Source organism: Pogona vitticeps, chromosome 2 (genome assembly GCF_051106095.1).
Source record: "Pogona vitticeps strain Pit_001003342236 chromosome 2, PviZW2.1, whole genome shotgun sequence".
Lineage (NCBI taxonomy): Eukaryota > Metazoa > Chordata > Lepidosauria > Squamata > Agamidae > Pogona > Pogona vitticeps.
Window position 1 is genome coordinate 145,342,614 of NC_135784.1, and position 22,763 is coordinate 145,365,376.

Consider the following 22,763-nt stretch of genomic DNA (forward strand, 5'->3'; position numbering starts at 1 on the left):
AGAGGGGCAAAAGCCCAGATTCCTAGTTTGCACAACATGCCAAACAAGTAAGTTGTTATTACTAATCATAGAAGCAAATATGAAAAAGTACACAGTTTATTCATAATAAGCCAGAATTGTCTGGAATTCTGTCTTATTGTGTGTTGGAGAGATCTATCTTCAGTTCCATAATTTATGTATCTGTTCTCCTGGCTTTTGTGATCAGTAATGTTTGCATTATATTTTCATGACTCTTGAGAGGGGAGGCTCTGTGATGACAGAGAAAATGGCTACTCTTGCCTGATCTCCTGTGACTCAACACCTGAAATGTAATTAAACTAAGAAAAGAGAATGGCTGAAACTTCTGGCAGTAAATGACTGAAACTTCTGGCAGTAAATGTAACTATTTAAGTAAGATATGTGTCAGAAATCCACAGGAATTAGAGGCTTCATTAGACTCATTTTTGGAAGCAAAAAGAAGCTGGCAAACAAAAGACCTAATGGGTGGAGCTGATTGTCCCATCATGAAGAAGAACTCAATGAAAGGGCCTCGAGGCAACTTGGATCCAACTTATGAGGTAACCGAATAGATAAAATAACTCTGGCAAGAATAGGTGGCTGCTAGTAATAGTCTTCAAACAGAGACCTGTTGGAGAAACTGTCAGATGTAGCAAATTCGACTAATCAAACCATGGAGTTGGGGACTGAAATCCAACTCTGACAGGTTGCGTGGCCAGTCTGCAAGCCCACACTGAGTTCCTCAGTGGATCTGATTACTTTAATCTCCCAGCTGTTTACTGAGTTGCATCCTAAAGTGTGTATTTCAAAAGAGATTTTTTTTTCAGTGCACAGCAGTTCCCCTCCCTAAGTGTAGGGAAACAGAAAGACTGGTGACATAATGGTCATATTTACAAAGGAACACAGAAAAGATGCCATTTAGCAGCTCTTAAAGACAGACGTTATTTTGTGTTCCATAATGCAGGCATCCAATTTTATCAATATCTTTTCCCTTTAACTTTGCAACACCACAAAATATACCAGCCATTCACAAGTCTCTTACATGAAAAAGGAATGACATACAGATGGGAACATCCAACAAAACTGATTCTTAGTCATGATGGGGAAAATATTCTCAATTACTCTTTGAGGCCCAACATTATCAATTCTGCTGCAGGGGGTGAGCTTAATATATCTGCAAATGCCTTGGACAGTAGTACTAATGAAGATCCACATCACACTTCACTGTAACATCTCTTCCACGAATTCAACTTGACATATACCTGGAGACAGCTTCATCCAGGCGAGAAGGACTACTCTTACTTTCCCAAATGTCATGAATCCTACTCGAGAATAGATTGTATACTGCTTTCCAATGCATGGAAATTATATCTCAGGTCAACACAAATTAGATCCCTAACAGCTTTGATCCCACGCCACTCTAAGCAGTGTTTCGTCTTTTTTGGAGTGAAGTTCTTTATATGGTCATTGAATCCAGTTTTACTGTGCAGAAAAGGAACTACAGAAAATGTTAAAAAGCCACTTGTGAACTATAGCAAAGAGAACAATACACCAGAAGTGCGTATCCCTATACTATGGGATGCTTTGAAGGCATACACATATGGGGTGTATGCATTGCTGAATCTTGCCACTTAAAAAGAGTATCACAAGCTAGTAGAAATCAACTACTCCTTGAGATAAAAACATAAGAAGGAGGGGAAATCTGAACAGTTGCAAGAATTAGCTCCTCAAAGATCTGAGCTTCAAACATTAGAGATAAATATAATCGCAAAAACAATTGCAATATGTTAACCAAAATATTATGAATTTTGAAATAAGAATTCCAAATTGCTTGCTAATTATATTCAGAAAAAATAAGTTAAACATCAGATAACAGCTATTGAAAACAGCAAAAGGGAGAAAATTTATGAGGCTGCTAAAATTAATAATTTTTAATTCCTTGTACACTACATCAAATTCTAATTAAACTAAGATAGCAATTTCACAGCTAAAGCTTTTTTAAAAAAACTGCTTACAATTGACTCTTCCTGTGTAAACCAATTACATCTGAGGAGTTACGTAAGCCGGTCAAAAATTTAAAATGCCATAAAGTATTTGGTTTGGATAGTTTTGGTGGATGTTTCTATAAAATGTTTGAAGATCAGCATTCACCTTTGCTTTTTAACTTGTATAATAACTTAATTATGAATGGTTATCCAGTATCCCCCTCCTGGAATTTATCTAGCATAATGCTAATCAGCAAACCAAGTAAATATCTCTCGGAAGTTTTCATGCCATTCAATTATGCTACTCAGTCAAGGTGCCAAATTATTCACAGGTATATTAGCCACAAGATCGGGGTAACTTGCCACAGCATGGATTGAAAAAGATCAATTTGGCTTCATAAAACAGAGACAAATTTCTGATCCAGTTGAAGACAGTTCAGTGTGGTATATCATAGTTTTTAAAAAATGAAATAATATGTATACCATTGCATTGTTTGATGTCACTAAAGCTTTTGATAGCTTGGCATTCAATTTGGAAAGTATGTGAAGTCATGGAAATGTGTATGTGTGTCCTTTCTTTAAAAAAATTATACATTGTATGATAAGCACTAAGTCATGGTAAGAAGTAATAATAATGGATTCAGAGTCTATAAATACGGTATTACAAGGGGGAATAGTGCTATTATTCTCTTCATACTTTTTGTGTTTGCAGTTGAACCACTAGCCAGTATCATCAGGACGGATCCAAATTTTCAGGAAGTCTTTACTGAAGGGCGAATGTGTGATAAACCCTAGCTATCTCTTATTTTATGGTGTTGACAAATGGAGTCAGTTTATATTGTGGAAAGCCTGTGATTTTTATTGATTAAGAATTCTGGTCCCAAATCATGGGAGCAACTATTAAATCAAGCAAGTGCTATCTCACCCTTCTGGTTTCAAATATTTAAGATTGTTCATTTTCCTTCCTTTCAAGCAGTGAAAGCATAAGCCACTAGACAACTGCATTTGAAAAAATTGCTAAAAGGCTCAGAAACTATCCAGCGGTGGGTAGATATATGAAAGAGTAACTGAATCCCACTATGGCTGTAAATTAGGTCCCAAAATGGTTTGAAAAAGTGAGTTGGGGATGGTCATATCTGATGTGAAATGACAAGCTCTATCGAACAAGGCTCTTCTCAGATAAATCTCCAAATTTAAGGAGCATTCTATTCAGCTTCTGCACAGGTAGTTTTTTACCACTCTTTTAAAGTTATATCCGCAAAGAAGTCAGGTCAACCCATTGAAAGAAATGTGGGAATATTGGTGTGCTCTTTTCATACATGGTAGACATGCCCTCCAACCCAGTTTTTCTGATCCAGAATTTTTGCAGAAATAGGATTAAACACATAACAAAAAAATCATACGGTCACCAGATCCAGCTCTTTTTTCTTTATGTTGAGACAATAACAAACAGCCAATTCATAAACAGTTCATTATCTGTTTCTGTCTTGTAGAACTTTTGGAAATTGCCACAAACTGGGAAGGAATGTGTAATTTATCTTTATATGCATGGAAAAAATATGGAAAAAATAACACACTAGTTCAAACAATCATATTCCCAATATGACTTTTTCAACAAATGATTTCCTTTTATTTTTTATATTAATAAGAATGACAAGATTTATTTTCCACCAGCCTCCCATGTCAATCTTTGGTGTGCTATTCTAATCTGATGCATATAACAATGGTGTGAAGAAGAAGAAAGCTTATAATATAATATAATATAATATAATATAATATAATATAATATAATATAATATAATATAATATAATATAATATAATATAATATAATATAATATAATATAATATAATAATTACTTAAGCCAGTGAAAATTGAGAATATTTTAAAAACAACAGAAACAAAGGCTCAATATAAGAAACAACAATTTGAAAACAGTTGGAAAAAGAAACCACTACATAGACAACACTTGAGAAATATTAATGGAAAACATGATCAGAATTCAACATTTTGTTGTTGTTGTTTAGTTGTTAAGTCGTGTCCGACTCTTTGTGACCTCATGGACCAGAGCACGCCAGGCCCTTCTGTCTTCCACTGCCTCCCGGAGTTTGGTCAAATTCATGTTGGTAGCTTCGGTGACACTGTCTAACCATCTCGTCATCTGTTATCCCCTTCTCCTCTTGACTTCACACTTTCCCAACATCAGGATCTTTTCCAGGGAGTCTTCAACATGGGCATGGCTAAAACTGGGGACCCTTAAGAAAGAAACCAAAGACTTGATTTTTGCTGCCCAAGAACAAGCACTCCCAACTAACATGATGAAAACTAAGATCCCAAGAATTAGTGCCAACAGCAAATGTCGACTCTGTCAAGAAAAAGATGAAACTGTGTCGCATCTCATCCACAAGTGTCCAAAGATTGCACAAACAGATTACAAAGTTGGACATGATAGAGTGGCAAAATTAGTGCACTGGTCATTATGCAAAAAAGATAACTTGCCAGACTCCAAAAACTCATGTGAACATCAGGTTGAGAAGGTGCCAGAAAATGAGGAAATCAAGATCTTGTGGGATTTCCGGATCCAAATGGGCAGACACCTTGAACATAACACACCAGACATAGTAGTAATAGAACGAAAAAATATCTGGATCATTGGCATTGCAATTCCAGGGGATGCCAGAGTTGAAAATAAAGAATTGGAAAGAACTAACAAAGTACAGAGACCTGGCAATCAAAACATATTGTCTCTGGGAGAAACACATTTCAGTGGACCCTGTAGTCATTGGGGCTTTAGGAAAAATATTAAGAAACTTCACACGGTACACAATCAGAGCTACAACAATTGGCCATATTAGGAACAGCATACATACTGTACCGATATTTAACAGATACTTAGGATTTTGGTTAAAATTTGTATCTGTTATGAAATACCAGCCAATGTTTTTATAATTTTGATTGTGCCTGGTCTTTCTGAATAATAAGAATAGTCTCAGAACTGCAGAACTGTTAAGGGACCCTATGGATCATCTAGGCCAGCCCCTGTAAAGGAGGCACCGTGGGGAATTGAACTCCCAACCTCTAGCTCTGAGGCCAAACACCTAGACCCTTGTACTTTGTTGTTGTTTCCATGTTCTCTCAAAGAATAAATCTTTAGAATAGTATATAACTTTAGGATGTATCCGTGACTACAGAAACCAAGATGCTAAGCTAGTCTGAATACAGAGTTATGGTTGAAAATTAATTTTGTGATATATTAATAGAAAATGTACAATTACAGTTGGTTGAGGTTGGGAATTATTTCCCAGGACCCTTCCTGAAACTAATTAATGGGGAAAGAATTGATTTACTAAAGTTTCTGTTTTGCAATTTGCAAAAATTATGACATAGGAAAGTGGTTTGTAATTGGTAGTGAATGAAATGTTCTCAATTTGTTATTGCATTAATTCATAGATAAACTGACAGAAAGCTTTTAAATATCTTCTTAGACTTCCTTGTTTGTGGTGATTAGGTGAGAGCTTTGACCATTTTGTTTGTGATTAGGGTAATGTCTTTGGTAAAAACAACATTGGGTATTGCTTTTATGGTTTGACGTTATCAAATCCGCTTGCAAGACTGTAGCGTAGTCAGCGAGTATACTGCATATGTGTGCAGAAGATAGCATTATAGTTATTTTTTCCTGGAAAAGGGTGTGGAATGAAGAGTGGGAGCTTTCTTATTTCAGGAAATCGCTTCCCACTACCCACTTTTACGACTGAGAGAACAGTTTGGGGTGTTGTGGAAAAAACCCAAGAATTCTTATTTTTAGTAACTAATGTCAAAATCCGGAAAAGGTTCAGTGTGAACTTTTGAATGCCTTCAATTTACTGTGACTCAGGCTGGTGGAATAATTTCAGGCTATCAGAAAATTAGTAGGGAGGCATGTCTTTGAAGAAATATATTATCCCCTTTGTTAATGAATGAACAGCTCTATTGAAGGAAACGGTGAAGAAAGCCATGGGAATTTTCTAGGTGTATCACTCTCCCCCTCTCCATGTGCAGACTTCCTCAGCTGATAAAAGAGGAAGAAACCATGTGTGGCATCATAGTGTATCCAGAAATGGAGAGCTTGTAACATTTATACCTCTAGAAGAGAATCCCAGCCTATGGGGCACCACTTTTTCTGGGGTGGAAGGATGGGGGACAAGGTAATACCACATCAGCTGGGAGAGTAAGCTGTGGAAACTGAGAAGGCGATGCAAGAAAATATTGTGTGATGTTCATTTTAAAAAATAAAATAAAATGGAATTTGGTTGGTTCTCTTCTTGAATAATAATACTAAAACCTAGGGGCATCTGCTGAAACTGTATGGTCGGGGGATTCAGGACAGAAAAAAAATGAAGGCCTTCTTCATACAGGGCATGCTGTATGAAGAAACGGTGGCATCCATAGCCTCAAGGTGGTAATGGGCATCAACCTGGATTGCTTTATAAGGCGGCTAGACAGATTTGTGGAGGAGGATGTTAGAAAAGGCTAATAGTCGAGATGGCTTTGCTATTAACCTCCAGCATCAGAGCTGGTACGTCTTTGTGTATCGGTTGCCAAGGAACACAAACAGGAGGGGGCTGTTGCACTCATGCCCTGCTGAGAGACTTTCTATGCACAACCGGTTGACCACTGTCATTTGAATGCTGGACTGTATTGGCCTGTGGTCTAAACTGTCAAAGCGCCTTAGCTAAGAGGTGGAAAAACAGTTGGTGACACGAAGAAAGCCAAAGAGGGAAGAATAGCATCTGAGAAAGAAGAGGGAAGGTAGCAGAAGGAAGCGGAGACCCCCTACAAGAAAAAGAGGGGAGCAACAGAGTATGAAGGCAAGGAGAAATAGTCTGAAAGAAACCCTCCCAGTGAGAAATGGTGAAACTGAGCAGTAAACTCCAAAAAAACAAGCCTTAGCAACAGTGAAAAAGAACAGTCATTGTCCAATTAGATATTCTTATTTGGCCTTTATAAATTATGTGTGTCACTTCATTAAGGTTGTTACTCATTCTAGTTATAGATGGACAAACAGATATTATTTTTAAAGCAACAAATAGTGCTTCAAACAAAGTTGGTTTGGATCCCAAAAGGATATGGTTAATCCCTTCTAACATACAGTATGTTTATCAGAGAACAAAGTTGCCGCCTGAGGTACCTCACAGGGAAACTAAAGAATGCAGAAGCAGAAACATGTTGCCATTACCTGTTTTCAAATACATCTGTGTGCGTGTGTGTGTGTGGGGGGTGTAGATGTATGAAATGACTTTGCAGCAATTACCAGGTAGCCCCTGGTCCTGATTACAGATTCCCTCATACATTACAAAGATATCTCAGAGGCAGTTGCTGCTGGCAAGACAATGTTTTCTAAACTTTCATTAGCATGAAGTTTGAGAAGTAGGGCTTGAAGTAGGGCAGCTCTGGAAAAGAGACTTCTGCATGTTTTTGTTACCCACCTCTGATCTTTTCCTGGATTGAAAGCACTGTTTTATCACTTGTGTTCATATTACTGGAATATGTGATAATCACAGCATAAGTGACAGGCAAGTTTTGTATTTTTGATTCCTGAATTTATCATACATACTACAACATAAGGTGCAAATCTCTGGACTGAAAATGGACAGGAATGCAATCAGAACACGATGGTGCCTTCATGGGAAACTTACTTCACACTAACTTCCGTAGCTTCCACCAAAGAAGCTGGGACAGTGCAACTTACCCAAGGCCACGCAGGCCATCTATTTGCCGGAGACACAGTGGGGAATGAAATTCCCAACCTCTGGATCCTCAGCCAGATCCTTAAACCACTGAGTTATCCAGCCAGCTGTATCTCCTAACTCCCTCTGATATGGCTAAAATTCTCCTTGTCACTGGACTTGATGATACCGATGATGACCAAACTGTTCAGGGACAAACCTGTACAAACGTAACTTTTGTACAAAAGATCTAAACAAGTTGTAAGACCAGTCTCCGATATCAGTATGGTTTATCATATAATGATGCCTCGCACAGGAAAAATGCAGTCTTGTTGAATGAAGTTTTCTTAGCTACAGTTACTCTCTAGTGCAGTTGCTATTTTCAAATTTGTTCCTTGGAATGGGACCCTACAGTCTGTCCCTGCAGAGCTCCTATGGTGGGCTCCTTTGCTGTTTTTGGCATTGTAACCAGAGGAGCGAGTGTGTTTTCCTTCGAATGGTGCTGTTTCAGTATTTGAAGCTTAATGTTTTTCTTCACTCTTTTAGACCTCTTTCTTGTTGTTTTGATATGATACAAGACTTCTCTCCTGTTATATCCTTGCATTTATAATGCTTAAGGTTTTTTTTCCCTGCCTTTTTTGGGGTGTGTGTGGTCTTTTTGGCTGCAGATGAGAACAAATGTAAAGCCAGCTGACAAAGCAGGAAGACTCATGTTGCTTGTTCTACCTGAGAATGTTGATGTCGGCTTAGGTTCAGTGCTTTCATGCTACAGTAGTGAGCAACTGTGTAGAATGTTCTCACACTGCTGGAACTTTATATTTTCCCTCATTCTGTAAAGGTGCTTGGTCAGACATCCAGAGATATGGAGACCAATATTCCCTTGTGGGGAGTGTGACAACCCCAGACCTACTGGGATATGCCACAGTTTCACTAAGCTGCCACCAACCATTCCCTATAAGAAGTCACACAGACCAGGGATGGATTTTTAACAAATAAAGGAATAGGGTTTATTTAAATAACACACAGGGAAAATAAAATGATCAAGTGAATAAGATACAGTAACGTGGCTTAGTCTCAATCATACATACACCAGTTTGGTTCACACAGAACACCTTTAAATAAAGCACAGACCCTGAACCTATCAGTTCTGGCTAACCATACAGACACCTGAACCTATCAGGTTGGTACTGACTGACACACAGTAGTACCCTGTCTGACACACAGACTCCCACACCAGCTTCTTCTCTCAGCTCTCCTTCAGCTCTCCTAACTCTCCACACACGCTCCACATATATATACAGTACAGCCCCTCCTCCTGATGTCCCGCCTTCCACTCCCCATAGGATGGAACTTTCCCTCCAACCCATGACAGACAGGTAACATTAGTGCTGTATGTAACACCTCCCCTCTTTATAAGTTGTTTTGTAGGGGGAAAGCTAAGGTGCTTTTCTCCAAAAAACAACCTGGATCCAAAACATACAAAAACAGTTATACAATACCATACTTACTCTAGAATAAACATAGCAATTAGGCATTTAAACATTTACCATTTACAATACATCAAGTTACCTTTATTCATACAAACCAGGTATGTTTAATAAACAAGTACATTTAACCTTTAGTCACCAAAATATATACATAGTCCATGTTCTTTCGCCGTCTTCAATCTTCAAGTCTTCTTGACAAGGCGTCAGCAACACAGTTCACTGACCCTCTGACCACTTTCACTTCAAAGTCATAGTCTTGCAGGTTTAAAGCCCACCTCATAAGTTTACTATTGTGGGTTTTCATTGTCTTTAACCATTGCAGTGGTGAATGGTCAGTGCACAGAATAAAATGTCTTCCCCAGATGTAAGGCTTGGCCTTCTGGATCGCGTAGACTATGGCCAGGCACTCCTTTTCCACGGTTGCCAAATGTCTCTCACCTTTCTGGAGTTTCCTACTCAGGTAGGACACTGGATGCTGGTCACCATTCTCATCCTCCTGGCAAAGAACTGCTCCTACCCTGCTGTTAGACGCATCGGTGTAGATGATGAACTCCCGGTCGAAGTCTGGAGCACGCAGCACTGGATAGTTGATGAGGGCCTCCTTCAACCTCTGGAACGCCTCCTCACAGTCGCTGGTCCACGGGATGCGGTCATCAGTCTTCTTCCTCATCAGATCGGTCAGCGGAGTCGCTATCTCGCTAAACCTCGGGATGAACTTTCTGTAGTAGCCCACCAACCCAAGAAATGATTTGACTTTTTTCTTGGTGTTGGGTCTAGGCCAATCACGAACTGCTTCTATCTTGGCCTCTAGGGGTTTGATCACTCCTCCCCCTACCATGTGACCCAAGTATTTTATTTCTGGGCTACCCAGCTGACACTTGCTCGCCTTTACTGTTAGCCCTGCTGCACTTAACCTCTGCAGCACTAACTCCAGGTGTTTCAGGTGATCTTCCCAGGTATTGCTGAAGATCCCTATGTCGTCAATGTAGGCCACAGTAAAGTCACTGAGCCCTGCTAAGGTCTGGTCCATCAGCCTTTGGAATGTGGCTGGTGCATTTCTGAGACCAAAACTCAGGACTCGAAACTCATAGAGACCAAAAGGGCTGCAAAAGGCGGTCTTTTCTTGATCCCTGGGATCAATTCTTAATTGCCAATATCCCTTTACCAGGTCCAATGATGAAATGAACCGACAACCCCCTATGGTTTCAATCAGGTTGTCTAGCCTGGGCATTGGGTAGGCATCAGGAGTGGTTACGCGGTTTAATTTCCTGTAATCTACACAAAACCTAATGCTCCCATCAGGCTTGTCTACTAGGACTATCGGAGAGGACCAAGGACTAGAAGAGGGGACGATTATGTTCTCCCTAAGCATCTCGTCCAGCTCCTTCCGTACCTTGTCCCTATAGGGTCCCGTCACTCGGTATGGGGATACTGCTTGTGGGGGTGCATCCCCTGTGTGGATCCGATGCATCACTCCCTTCACTATCCCCGGCTTATTGGAAAACACCTTTTGGTATTTGATGAGCAGCATTTTTAGTTCTTGCTGCTGGTCTTGGGTAAGTGCAGGACTGATCTTTACCTCCTCTGGGTTGTATTTTACTTCCCCTCTACCCTCCCAGAAGGGTAATTCAGCTTCCTCACTCTCAGCTGCTTTTATTGCAAATAAAACCCTCTGTTCCCCTCTGTAGTAGGGTTTTAGGGCATTCACATGTACCACTCTCCTGGCTTGGTGTTCCTCCTGCTCTATTAGGTAGTTCAGATCTGACATCTTGGAAATGACCCTATATGGTCCTGCCCATTTGAGCTGCAGTTTGTTCTCTCTGCAGGGCCTAAGCCAAAGCACTTCCTCCCCTGGGTCAACGTGCCTCTCTCTGGCTTTGTGGTCATACCATGTTTTCTGTCTGACCTTCTGAGCTTGCAGGTTTTCTGCTGCTAGCTCTAGGTTTCTCTTTAGGTCATTCATCAAGGTGTCTATATATGTCACAACGTCTTGTGGGTCATCCTGGGTGATCTGCTCCCAATTTTGTTTGATTAAATCAAGGGGCCCTTTCACCCTTCTCCCAAACAAGAGTTCAAACGGACTGAACCCGGTACTGGCTTGTGGCACTGATCGATAAGCAAACAAAAGGGATTGCAGCTTCTGGTCCCAATTGTTTGGATTCTCTGCCAAGTAAGCTCTAATCATGCGCATTAGAGTCCCATTGAACTTCTCCGTTAACCCATTACTTTCAGGGTGATAGGCAGTGGTTTCCTTGTGTTTAATTCCACAGATTTGCCATAACCGTTTCATGAGCTTTGATGTAAACGATGCGCCCAAATCTGTGATTATTTCTGAGGCAAATCCCATCCTGGACATATACCCCACCAAGGCATCTGCCACTGTGTTAGTTTCAATGTTAGTCAAGGGTATGGCTTCAGGGTACCTCGTGGCATGGTCCACAATGGTGAGAATGAACCTGTTCCCCCTCTTTGTGGCCTTGGGCAAAGGTCCCACAATATCCACCCCTATACATTTGAACGGAGTGTCAATCACAGGCAAAGGGCACAACTTTGCTTTGGTCCTGTCACGGTTATTCCCCTGCCTCTGACACACATCACATTGCTTACAGAACTCCTTGATCTGCTTCCCTATTTCAGGCCAGTAAAAATTCTGTGTGATTCTCTGCTGTGTTTTGTTCACCCCTAAGTGCGCAGCAAACATGTCAGAGTGCCCCCTTTGTAAGATCATGGGGCGATACTTTTCAGGTACCACCAGCTGACTCCTCAACTCTCCCCCTTTTGAGATATTCCTCAGGGTCTCTCTATATAAAATTCCCTTTTTCTCTCGAAATCTCACTGGGGTTTCAGGTGTTAGCTGGGCGTCTGTCACCTGTTCAAAACACTTTTGGAGAGTGGCGTCTGCCTTTTGCTCTTGGCCAAATTGGCTGTCTGTGGTTAAAGTTTCCACCACAGCTTCGGAACTCCCCTCTGCTTCCGTCTCGGGCTCATCAGTACCCCCCTGAACTGTCCCCGTGGTAGCTTGTGAGCGTGTAATCACTAGCACCCGTTTCACATGTTCAGCCAGGTCATTTCCCACGAGCACGGCTGCTGGCAGAGTCGATGAAATCGCTAGCCGCCAAACTCCCCTCCAGCCTTGAAAGTTCACAGGTACCTCAGCTACTGGCAGCGAGATCACCTGTCCCTCAATCCCTGCCACCTTCATGCTCTCATTTGGGATTATATACTCCCTAGGAATAATATCTGGATGGCACAGGGTCACCTGGGAACAAGTATCCCTCAGCCCCCTATACTGATGGTCAAGTATTCCTATGTCCACCCCTGCGGTTTCAAACAACTGAGAATCTGTTCTCACTAGTAAGCAGCGCTTGACCTCCACAAGAGGACCATTTTCCTCAGCCTGATCAGCAGATGTAACTGTTCCAGATTGAGTAGCCATGGCAACAGGCTCCCTCAGTGACAAGGAGCTTTGCTCTTTCTGGACACAGAACACAGCTTTTGGCTTGGTTCCACTCAAATCATGAGGCACATTTCCTTTTAGCTGCTTTAATTTCTCACACTCTGAGATTAGATGGCCCTTTCCTTGACAGAAATAACATTTTCTGCTGTATTTTGAGTCTTTCTCATCTTGTTTTGGTTTTCCCTCCAAAATCTGAGGTCTTGGTTTCATGTCTGAGGGCTTCCCTTCACCATGGGCCCCTCCCACTTGCTGGTTTTTTCCTGGTCCCTGAGAGTACTTGCTGTAGGTTTCTTTAGGTTTACCTATAGATTTCCCCTCACCTAAGGGCTTTCTTATTTGGGAAATAAAATCTGCGATCTCGGCCGCTTCTGCCACAGATTTCGGTTTCCTTTCCCTCACCTGGAACTTCAGTTCCCCATGCAGGACTGAATAAAACTGTTCCAGCGCTATCAGGTCTTTGAGCTGCTGGAAGGTCTCTGTCCCCTCCTGAGATAGCCATTTCTCTAGCAGCCTCACCAGTTGGGCCCCCACTTGGGTAAAAGTCTGCTCTGGTTTCTTGGTGAGTGACCTGAATCTCTGCCTCAGCTGTTCCGCATTTATCCCATGTCTGGCAAACACCAGCTTTTTAAACTCTGCGAAATCTCTCAGCAATTCCTCTGGCATCTCTGCATATACTTCTGCCAGGCTGCCACTGATTAAAGATCGCATGATGGTCATCTTCTCAGTTTCCCTTACTGAGAAGTCCACAAACGCTCTTTCCACGAGGGAAAAGAACACCTCAGGGCAATCTCCCTTGTGGTATACAGGGAATTTCTTCAGGTCAGTTTTAGACAATTGGCCCCCCTCAGAATCCCTATTGTTATTATTGTTCTGATTCATCAGTTCCAATTTTCTTAACTCAAACGCCATTTTCTCTCTCTGCAATTCCAATTCAAATTGTCTTTGTTTCTCTCTTTCCCTTTCCTGTTTCTCTTCCTTTTCCCTTTCCAACGCCATTCTTTCTCTCTCTAATCTTTCCTCCATTTCCCTCACCCTCAGTTCATGCTGTTGGACTATGAGCATTTTCCTGAGTTCTGGGTTCTGTTCTCCCGTGCTCTCATCCTGCACTGAGCCAAATTCATCCTCAGAACCTTGGTCCACCTGGGGTTCCCTCACTTCACCCATTTCTGCCATTTGGCTTCAAGTCAAGGGCATAATCCCCCCCCAGAACAAGCTGCTTTCAAAAGTCAAGCCTCAAAATAAAGCGACCACTTTTTTTTTCTTTTGCCTCAGAACCAGCCTTCTATAGATTGCTGCTGTTCTTTCAGCACTAACTTGCAACTGTTGCCAGCCAGAGTCCACCCCCCTCTGCTAGGCCTCTCAGCAGACAAGCTAGATCACTGCTACTTCACTCAGCTTTGCCTCAGCTTTTTCCCGCCAAAACAGGTTGCCTCAGAGCTCCCTAATCTAGTCCCCAATCTGAGGTGGCACGTTCTTCCACTAGCGTACCTCCCCGTGAGGTACACCTAGAAGATTACCTACGCGCTCTCAGATTGTCCCTGACTAGACCCCCCCTTGCTCTGGGCACACTTGCCAAGGCTTTGCTGGACCACTGGACAACTGGACCAGTCGTATCCCACACGCTGGACACCAATCAATGTGACAACCCCAGACCTACTGGGATATGCCACAGTTTCACTAAGCTGCCACCAACCATTCCCTATAAGAAGTCACACAGACCAGGGATGGATTTTTAACAAATAAAGGAATAGGGTTTATTTAAATAACACACAGGGAAAATAAAATGATCAAGTGAATAAGATACAGTAACGTGGCTTAGTCTCAATCATACATACACCAGTTTGGTTCACACAGAACACCTTTAAATAAAGCACAGACCCTGAACCTATCAGTTCTGGCTAACCATACAGACACCTGAACCTATCAGGTTGGTACTGACTGACACACAGTAGTACCCTGTCTGACACACAGACTCCCACACCAGCTTCTTCTCTCAGCTCTCCTTCAGCTCTCCTAACTCTCCACACACGCTCCACATATATATACAGTACAGCCCCTCCTCCTGATGTCCCGCCTTCCACTCCCCATAGGATGGAACTTTCCCTCCAACCCATGACAGACAGGTAACATCAGTGCTGTATGTAACAGGGATCACCAACATCTCAAAGAGGTAATTAATGGCTGTTGTCAAGCCATTTTGAGGATGGCCTATATAAAAAAAAAGAGGTCAAGATTGACTGCTGAGCAGGAGGAATCTTAATGTTTCAAAAATAGTCAGCAAAGCGTCATTGTTAGTTTAGCCAAGTGTAGCCATTCTGGCAAATAGATCCTGCTTGTAGCCAAGAGCAAGTCCTACCTAAGGTATTACTGCAATACTGTATTATGTTTCCCCCAGAAATGAGAAGTTACAAGTAAGCAAACTTCCAATAATGGTCATGTCAAGGGGGATTAAAACTAGTCGGTTTTACAGCAGCCGTGGCACTAACAGCAGCAGAGGAATCTTTTTTAATGTAGCATCACATTCACCTCCAGCCTCGTAAAATAACTTAGTAATCTTGTCTCATTACTGCAGAATGTGGACTGATGCTGAGGAAATTATAGGTTTCTTAAGACAGTCTTAAAACACTCCTGCCAACCGAGCAGTTCAAAAGCATGTAAATGCGAGTAAATAAATAGGTACCACCACGGTGGGAAGGTAACGGCGTTCCGTGTCTAGTTGTGCTGGCCTCTTGACCACGGAAACTGCCCACGGACAAAACGCTGGCTCTACGGCTTGGAGACGGGGATGAGCACCACCCCCTAGAGTCAGACACGACTGGACTAAATGTCAAGGGAAACCTTTACCTTTACCTTATTCAAATACCAATCACATTTTCTTGGACATCTCGTTGTTCAACCCCAGATAGATTTTACGTCTGTGATTGTGGCCTGATTTTTATGTTATTAACATGGTGTCATTTAAAAATCACATGTTATTGTCCAAAGAGGCTGCTTGGCGATCTATTTTTTTCAGGTCTGGAAAAGATGAAGCTACATACCACATCTCTGTGTTTTTAAAACTTGAAAAGATATTGCATTTCTTTCAGGTTTTTCTTACAGGTGCTTTCCGTTGGTAGTTCTGCTGCTTGCATTGGCTGTTTTCTAGATCCTTGCTTGCTACAGCTTGTCAGTTGGCATTGCCATGCAGGAGTGACATTTTAAAGCTGATTTTTCTGTCAGAGTGGTTTTCCTTTCACTTCATTTCATTGACAAGCGAGGTGTAATGTATAAGCTGTACAGAGATGAGAAGCCGATTGTTGAGCAGTTAACTCTTTTTTTTGCTTTTTTTTTTTTTTTGCTTTTTGCAGCTTCGGTTTGATAATACATGACTGGAAAACATTGTTTGATTTGCTTTTGAGAGATTGTACATGGCAGGATCTTACACATTTCCATTTCTAGGAAGACGGCGCCTAGTATTTTCCTTTACATAATTCTAATGTGCCTTTCCGCTTGCTTGACTTGTTGCACTTGGAAATTGAGCCTGTTGATGAGATATTGTTTCTTGAATAGCAGCACTTAGAGATTGTTGTGACTCGTGCCTCGCACTGTTCCCTGTCACATGAAAGAACTGCAGTCATGCATTTATTTATTAAAAATTATAATTAGCTGTTTGTTAATGAGGCATGATGAGACATGTAGCCACAAACACTCATGAATTTATAACATTGTTTGTAGTTTTCAGTGTAGAAAAATGGATGAAATAACAAATCTTTACTTCCGCTGATCGCATTCCTTTATTTGCTCACATTTTGCCCTCACACAGCTTGTAGTCAGGAATGCTGAGCTATGTTCTAGCCCATCCAGAGGACATCATATTGGAGAAACTTGCTATAAGGCTGCTATAGAGAAGTGTAGTTTTAAAAAGGCAGTCTCCATTGGGACTGACGGATGATTAAACAAATAAGTGTTCTTGTAAATATTTTGTAAAGCCCTTGTAAAAATTAAAGCTTATGTTTACTGAACATGAACTGGGGCAGATTTAACCTCCTGGAACTGAACAGAATCAAATATAAACAAAAGCATGATAGCAGTAGGAGGGAAGCTGAACCGAGGGTCTCGTTTTATAATGACTCATTTATGCATTTGTCAGCTTTTATTGGTTTGTAAGGAAGCCCTGTTGTCAGAAACATAAATAATCAGTGCTCCAAGAAAAGGGCAGCAAGTGAAAAATGGGATTCTTCAATTGCTAGTTTATAAAGTACTGCTGAAAATATGGGAAATATATTCATAGAATTTGATATCTTTCTAGGCAAATTTAACAAAAGGGATTCCGCTTCTTGTTCAACTGAACCCAAGGTAAAGGTAAAGGTTCCCCTTGACAATTTTTGTCCAGTCGTGTTTGACTCTAGAGGGCGGTGCTCATCCCCGTTTCCAAGCCATAGAGCCAGCGTTTGTCCAAAGACAATTTTCCGTGGTCACATGGCCAGTGCGACTTAGACACGGAACGCTGTTACCTTCCCACCAAGGTGGTCCCTATTTATCTACTTGCATTTGCATGCTTTCGAACCGCTAGGTTGGCGGGAGCTGGGACAAGCGACGGGCACTCACTCCGTCACATGGATTCAATCTTACGACTGCTTGGTCTTCTGACCTTGCAGCACAGGCTTCTGCGGTTTAGCCCGCAGTGCTACCACATCCCTTGAACCCAAGGTAGAAAGTATATAGAATTAGTAGAACTCAGCCATTGAATTCTGATCATTAAAACTGTCGCAAGCAGTTTCCATTCAACTTATATAAAGGCTTGGGCTCATGTATTCTTTTCTCTTCTTGTGGATGCTCTGATGCTTCCCCTGACATTTCTACAAACCATAGTTTGATATTATCTATGCATTAGCAAGCCATCGTTTCCAACCAGAATTGGAAATAAGCTTAAGACAGCAGGTTTAAGTTATGGTCTGAAGAGTTAAGTACAAACCAAGTTTGAGTGTGAGTCTTGGGGCCCAAGACTGAGTCTGAGTGCAAGCCTTTGGTACCAAGTCCTGAGTCCCAAGCTTTGAATCCAAGTCTCCAGTTGCTTCCCCCACCCTGCCCCCTGAGGCTTGGGATTCGGGACTGGGACCCAGAGACTTGGGCTTCCTCCTGAGGATGGTGCATGCTCAGAGACAGTGGGCTGGAAGTCAGCCCACTGTCTCTGCGCGTGTGTACACATGTGCAAGGATAGCCAGCCGACTTCCATTCCTGGAGCTGGCTGGCAGCCGCCACCCGCACATACACTGGCTATCAGCTGGCCATCGCATGCAACGGCAGAGGCGGCAGGCCAGCTCTGGGAGCAGAAGTCAACTGCTTGTCTATGAAGATATGGGAACAATGGGTCTGAGTTGCAACCAATATGTGTTCAGTCTATGTAGAATACGGTATGCCTGAACGGAATGGAGGGCATATGATATATTTAGCCTGAGAACAGCCAAACCACTGTTTAGTCTTTGCATGTATTCCTGTCCCTTCTGCACTCCTGGAATACTCCTTTACCAGTCAGTCTTGCTGACAGAGTAGTTAGAACTTCTGTTTACAGTGTAAGTGTTCCTGTAACGGCTTGGAAATTTGTCTCTCATATTTTTATGGCTGCCTATGTTTTGCTAGATTGAAGGTAATGCTCAACCATGTACCATTCCTTCAGTTTTTCACTCCAGAAAGCATTACTTTGACTTAATTTGCACACTTTCTTTGAATCTAGTGTCATGGGTAGGAAAGTGTCACTGAATCAATAAATGAACAAATTTAAATTTATTAACTTTAGTTTAATTTAAATTTATTAAAGAGATGTAATAGATTCAATGCCATCTTCATAGTAGGTCTGCAAACAGTAAGACACTCTTCTGCAGACCTTGTGTTATTTCATGGCCTGACTTACTCCATTTAAAAATAGACCAGAGATTGGAAAGTTAGTGGAAGATGAGTGAAAGTTAACATTTAATAAGCTAAATAATCTAATTAAATTGTGTTTTAGTTGAGAAAAGGATGTTCTAATCTACTTTTAGATTTAGGTTATATTACAATGCTAAAGCTCTATCAGAATGTAAGTGAAAAACTTCCTCCATGATTTTACTCGCCCCTCCACTATGTCCCTGTTTTAAGTTTTAGAGAGAAGGAAATAACTGTAAGAAGTTTTGGAGAAAAAAATCACATTTCTTACCCACCTACCAAAAAACCTTTCTGTTGCATTTCCTTTTGTAATCTCATCTCTTTATCCTTATCCTATTCCTGGTTTACTTTACGATACTTCATCAGGCTGAGCTTTGCAGATCTTAGAATGGGAGGAGAGACTTTTTTGTTACATGGGTCACTGTGGATCCTGCCCAGTGGCAATAGCTCTCTGTGCACCCATGTTTGACTAATATATCCCTAGAGAAATATTTATGCAAAATCCCAAATTAAGTTAAATGTTAATTAAATTTCTCAATTATATTAAATGTCTAACTCAGTTGACTGTGATACATTAATGCCAGTCTTTGAACCCTACCTTTTGATTTTTATTACCATTGTGGAGAAGAGTGGGTGTTTCTGTTGATACATGTACAATGATTTATTTGTTTTTATTTTATTTTTAAATGTCTAAACCACCTATCTGACCAATTGTCACTCTGAGGGGTATACAGCAATAAAATATTATAGACATACAATTCAAATTAAATGACAAGTTTAATTTAAAATCTGGCAGGTAGCTATAGATGCTAAATATACATTCAACAAGTAGTACATACCTGTTTCACCTGCCTTGTAAGAGAGAGGTCCTCCATTCTGAATGCATGCTACAGTTCTAAACTAGTCAGATTTAAATAAGCAGAAATGGGTAGATCAGTCTATTGCTGTCTTGTGTCACTTTAGCGTGTTTTATCTTACGTCCAGCCTGTTTCTGCTTATCAATTTTTATTAAACTTTTCATTAAATACAGGGGATATCTGCTCCAATAAGGAAGAAGTACTGGTATTCTCTCTAAATAGTTCATTTTTGCTAGATTTCAGAATACTGTAAAACGTCAAATGTCTCTAGGACCAGTTCTTTCAGCCTTTTCTCATAAGGCTTGGTTTCCAGCCCTTGATCATCCTTGTTGCCCTCCCCTGAAGTTCCAATTTGTTAGGATCCTTTTTGGAGTGTGGTGTCCAGAACTTTACAGAGGCTTCTAGATCCTTGCTCATTAACTATTATTCCAACATTTTTAATGTAGTATGTGTTAATATTTCAGCTTCACCTTGAGTATTAAGGTGAAGCTGAAATATTAACACATACTACATTTAAAAATGTTGGAATAATAGTTAATGAGCAAGGATCTAGAAGCCTCTGTAAAGTTGAAGGAAACATCCCCTCCAGAAGAGGCACTAGAGGAACGTGTGTGTAAAGATTTGTAGAAGGATGTGAGACCCCAGAGAAATACTCAACAGCTTTGAAAGAACTGAATCAAAGAACCCCAAATCAAAAGGCTCTGCTATATATAGTCCCTATTGTCGGAATAGGAACACAGAGAAACCAAGACTACTGTGGCAATTGTCAAAGTGAATTGTTTGTAGGGAATTTGGTGCTGTTTTAGTAAAGCATAAGATTGTCCTTGTCTCTTGCTTGGTGACGAAAGATCATACGTTGCACTGGGAGTCAATGGTCTTGTAAATATCGACTGCTGTTGAGTATAGTTTGCCTGTGCTTACAAATGCTATGTTGATTACTGCTGTCTTGTGCTTATGGTGCAATGAAATATTTGGGAAGTAGTATAATATTAAACTCCACTCTTTGCCCACAATGGAATGAAAAGTAAACTGAGCATTTTGGGAGACCAGAAAAGGTGTAGGAAATGTGATGGAAAGACATTGCTGTGAAACAAAATAAGAACTGTGTTTGGACTTGGGGAAGAAAATATGAAAATACCATTGCAGTGTCAGCATAAATTCACTGCCTGGAAGACCTCGACCTTAACAGAGACCTTACCTAACACGAACCTCTGAAGCCCATAAGTGAACAGAAAATACTCTTCAACACAGAAATTCAGCACAGAAATTCTTATTTTCCTAAATATTTGAAATATAACTCTTCAGCAAGTGTGAACTGAATGGAAAACTGCACAAAGGTATACATAAACTGCACAGAAATTGCATGTTATAATGGACAACTGGTTACAAAAATGTGTGCCTTATTAAGAATGCCCATATTGAGCCATATATTGGAGATTATGCTAAAAATGCATCTCAGTTTTTGCCTGGTCTTTAAAAATATTGTGCCAAATCAGGGGGGAAAATGAACTCAAGGTCTGAAATCAAGAAACAGAAAAGAGGGAAAATCAGTAAACTCAGAAATTGAAACCTGTATGTTAATGAATTGGATGGGAATAGTGACTCAGAAGGAAGAACGCTTTGGAAAAATTGTGGTGATTACCTGTTGGAAATTACTTGTAATTAGCCAGCAAGCTGTGAGGGCTTGATTGTTTCAGTGAGTGTACAGCACCGTATATCCTAACAGTTTGACACTGATTGTGTGCCAACCTGTATGTAGCCATTTTGTTTAGCTGACACCATACCACATGCTTTGAATAAAACTCCCTTAAACTACCATGCCCAAGCTTGCTGCAGCTTCATTAGCAGTCAAGTATATTATTCTACACTTCTGGAAGTCACATTCCATGCTTATAATTGAAAAATGTATTAAAGGTCACCTGGAGCTGTCTACTAAAGAAAGACTAATGTACTGCAGGAGAAATAAATAGAGAAGATATAATTCTATTTGACAACTTTTCTGGAAATGTTATCTAATTAAACTTTCATTTTCTGAGTAGCTAACCTATGGACAATTTTTTTTCCATTTTTCCTTCTTAGTCTAAGGTGTTGGTTTTGGTCTGTTAATGCGGGGCTGGGTGGGCAGTCTCCAGCCATATATGCCCATTGGAAGTCTTCATCCACGACTGGGACCTCCCCTTCCCTGGCACCATTTTTTCTTTCAAAATACTGTAGAAATTAAAACTTGAAAAACTCTTCCTTTCTTCTACTGGTAATACATTGGTGATGTGGGGGCTGGAAGCCCTGAAAACATGGTGAAAATGTCTCGGTTGCAACTCTTGGGGAGAGTCCAAGGAATCCAAGGGATGGGAAAGGAGAAGCTGCCGTCCAGAGATCAGCAACTCCACCTTTTTTTTAATAAAAGCTTTCAAAATGTAAGGACAGGGGAAGCTACCCGGACTTATCTGTTGCCTGGTCCGTATGGCCAGTTTTCCTCCATACTTTGAAAAGCTCATCCAGAAAGTAGAGTTCATAATGCAGCTTTTGTTCAGTACATAGTTTTTTTCCTTGATATGTTTACCTCAAGAGTTATTCTTGTGATTTTCCTGCGTCTAAACAATTACTGTCTTGCTGCCTTTTAATAAGCATGAAATAAGAGAACCTCTGGGACCAATCAAGTTATTACTATTACTTTCTCATGTGAACCTCTTGAAATATTATGAATATTGTAGAGTGTTTTGGTCTCCTTAAACTGGAAAGTTACATTTATAGTCTTTTTTTTCCACATTATAGTTTACACATGCATTTTATTGTGTATTGCAGCACTATAGCAGATTTCCTCCTCTTCTTTCTTATAGAAAAACAAATGATTTTCAGTTTGAGAGCATTTTGTGCAGTAGAAATATCAAACAGGGATTTCCTCCTCCTCCTCTTTCTCCATCTCCATTAGCCTCAAGACAGTCAGGCTTTGAAATAAGCCTCTCTTTTTTGTTTCCACAGATTTCTATTTTATCCTAGTCTGATCCATGCTAGGCCCACTGATCTTCCAATATCATCCATCCACCTAGTTTGTGGGCTTCCTCTGTTCTTTCTTCTGATCCGGTTGCCACTTATTTATTTCGTTATTCCCTCACCTATCTTCTTCTCTCATGGTGTGGCCTGTCCATCTCCACGTTAACGATGCTCTTTGTTCTTTTACATACTCCAGTTGAGGTTCGGACCAAAGCAGAATGGAATGCTAGTATTTCTGTACTTTTGTTGATACAATGGATCCTTCCTTCCTTCCTTCCTTCCTTCCTTCCTTCCTTCCTTCCTTCCTTCCTTCCTTCCTTCCTTCCTTCCTTCCTTCCTTCCCCCCTTCCCCCCTTCCCCCCCCCCACATCACACTGTTGATTT

General features: G+C 40.9%; 2 protein-coding genes across 6 annotated transcripts in view; one reads left to right on the forward strand and one right to left on the reverse strand.

The window, feature by feature from the left end:
• The window catches only part of SLC39A11 (solute carrier family 39 member 11), a 393,771-nt gene that overhangs the window by 91,912 nt on the left and 279,096 nt on the right, over positions 1-22,763 (forward strand). The gene's annotated exons all lie outside the window — the stretch shown is intronic.
• Positions 5,521-14,776, reverse strand: LOC144586303 (uncharacterized). The gene is made up of 2 exons (XM_078384315.1): positions 13,622-14,776; positions 5,521-13,588 (listed from the first exon to the last, which is right to left on the reverse strand). The coding sequence occupies exons 1-2, from the start codon at positions 13,801-13,803 to the stop codon at positions 9,349-9,351; spliced, it is 4,422 nt and encodes a 1,473-aa protein (XP_078240441.1). The 5' UTR covers positions 13,804-14,776; the 3' UTR covers positions 5,521-9,348.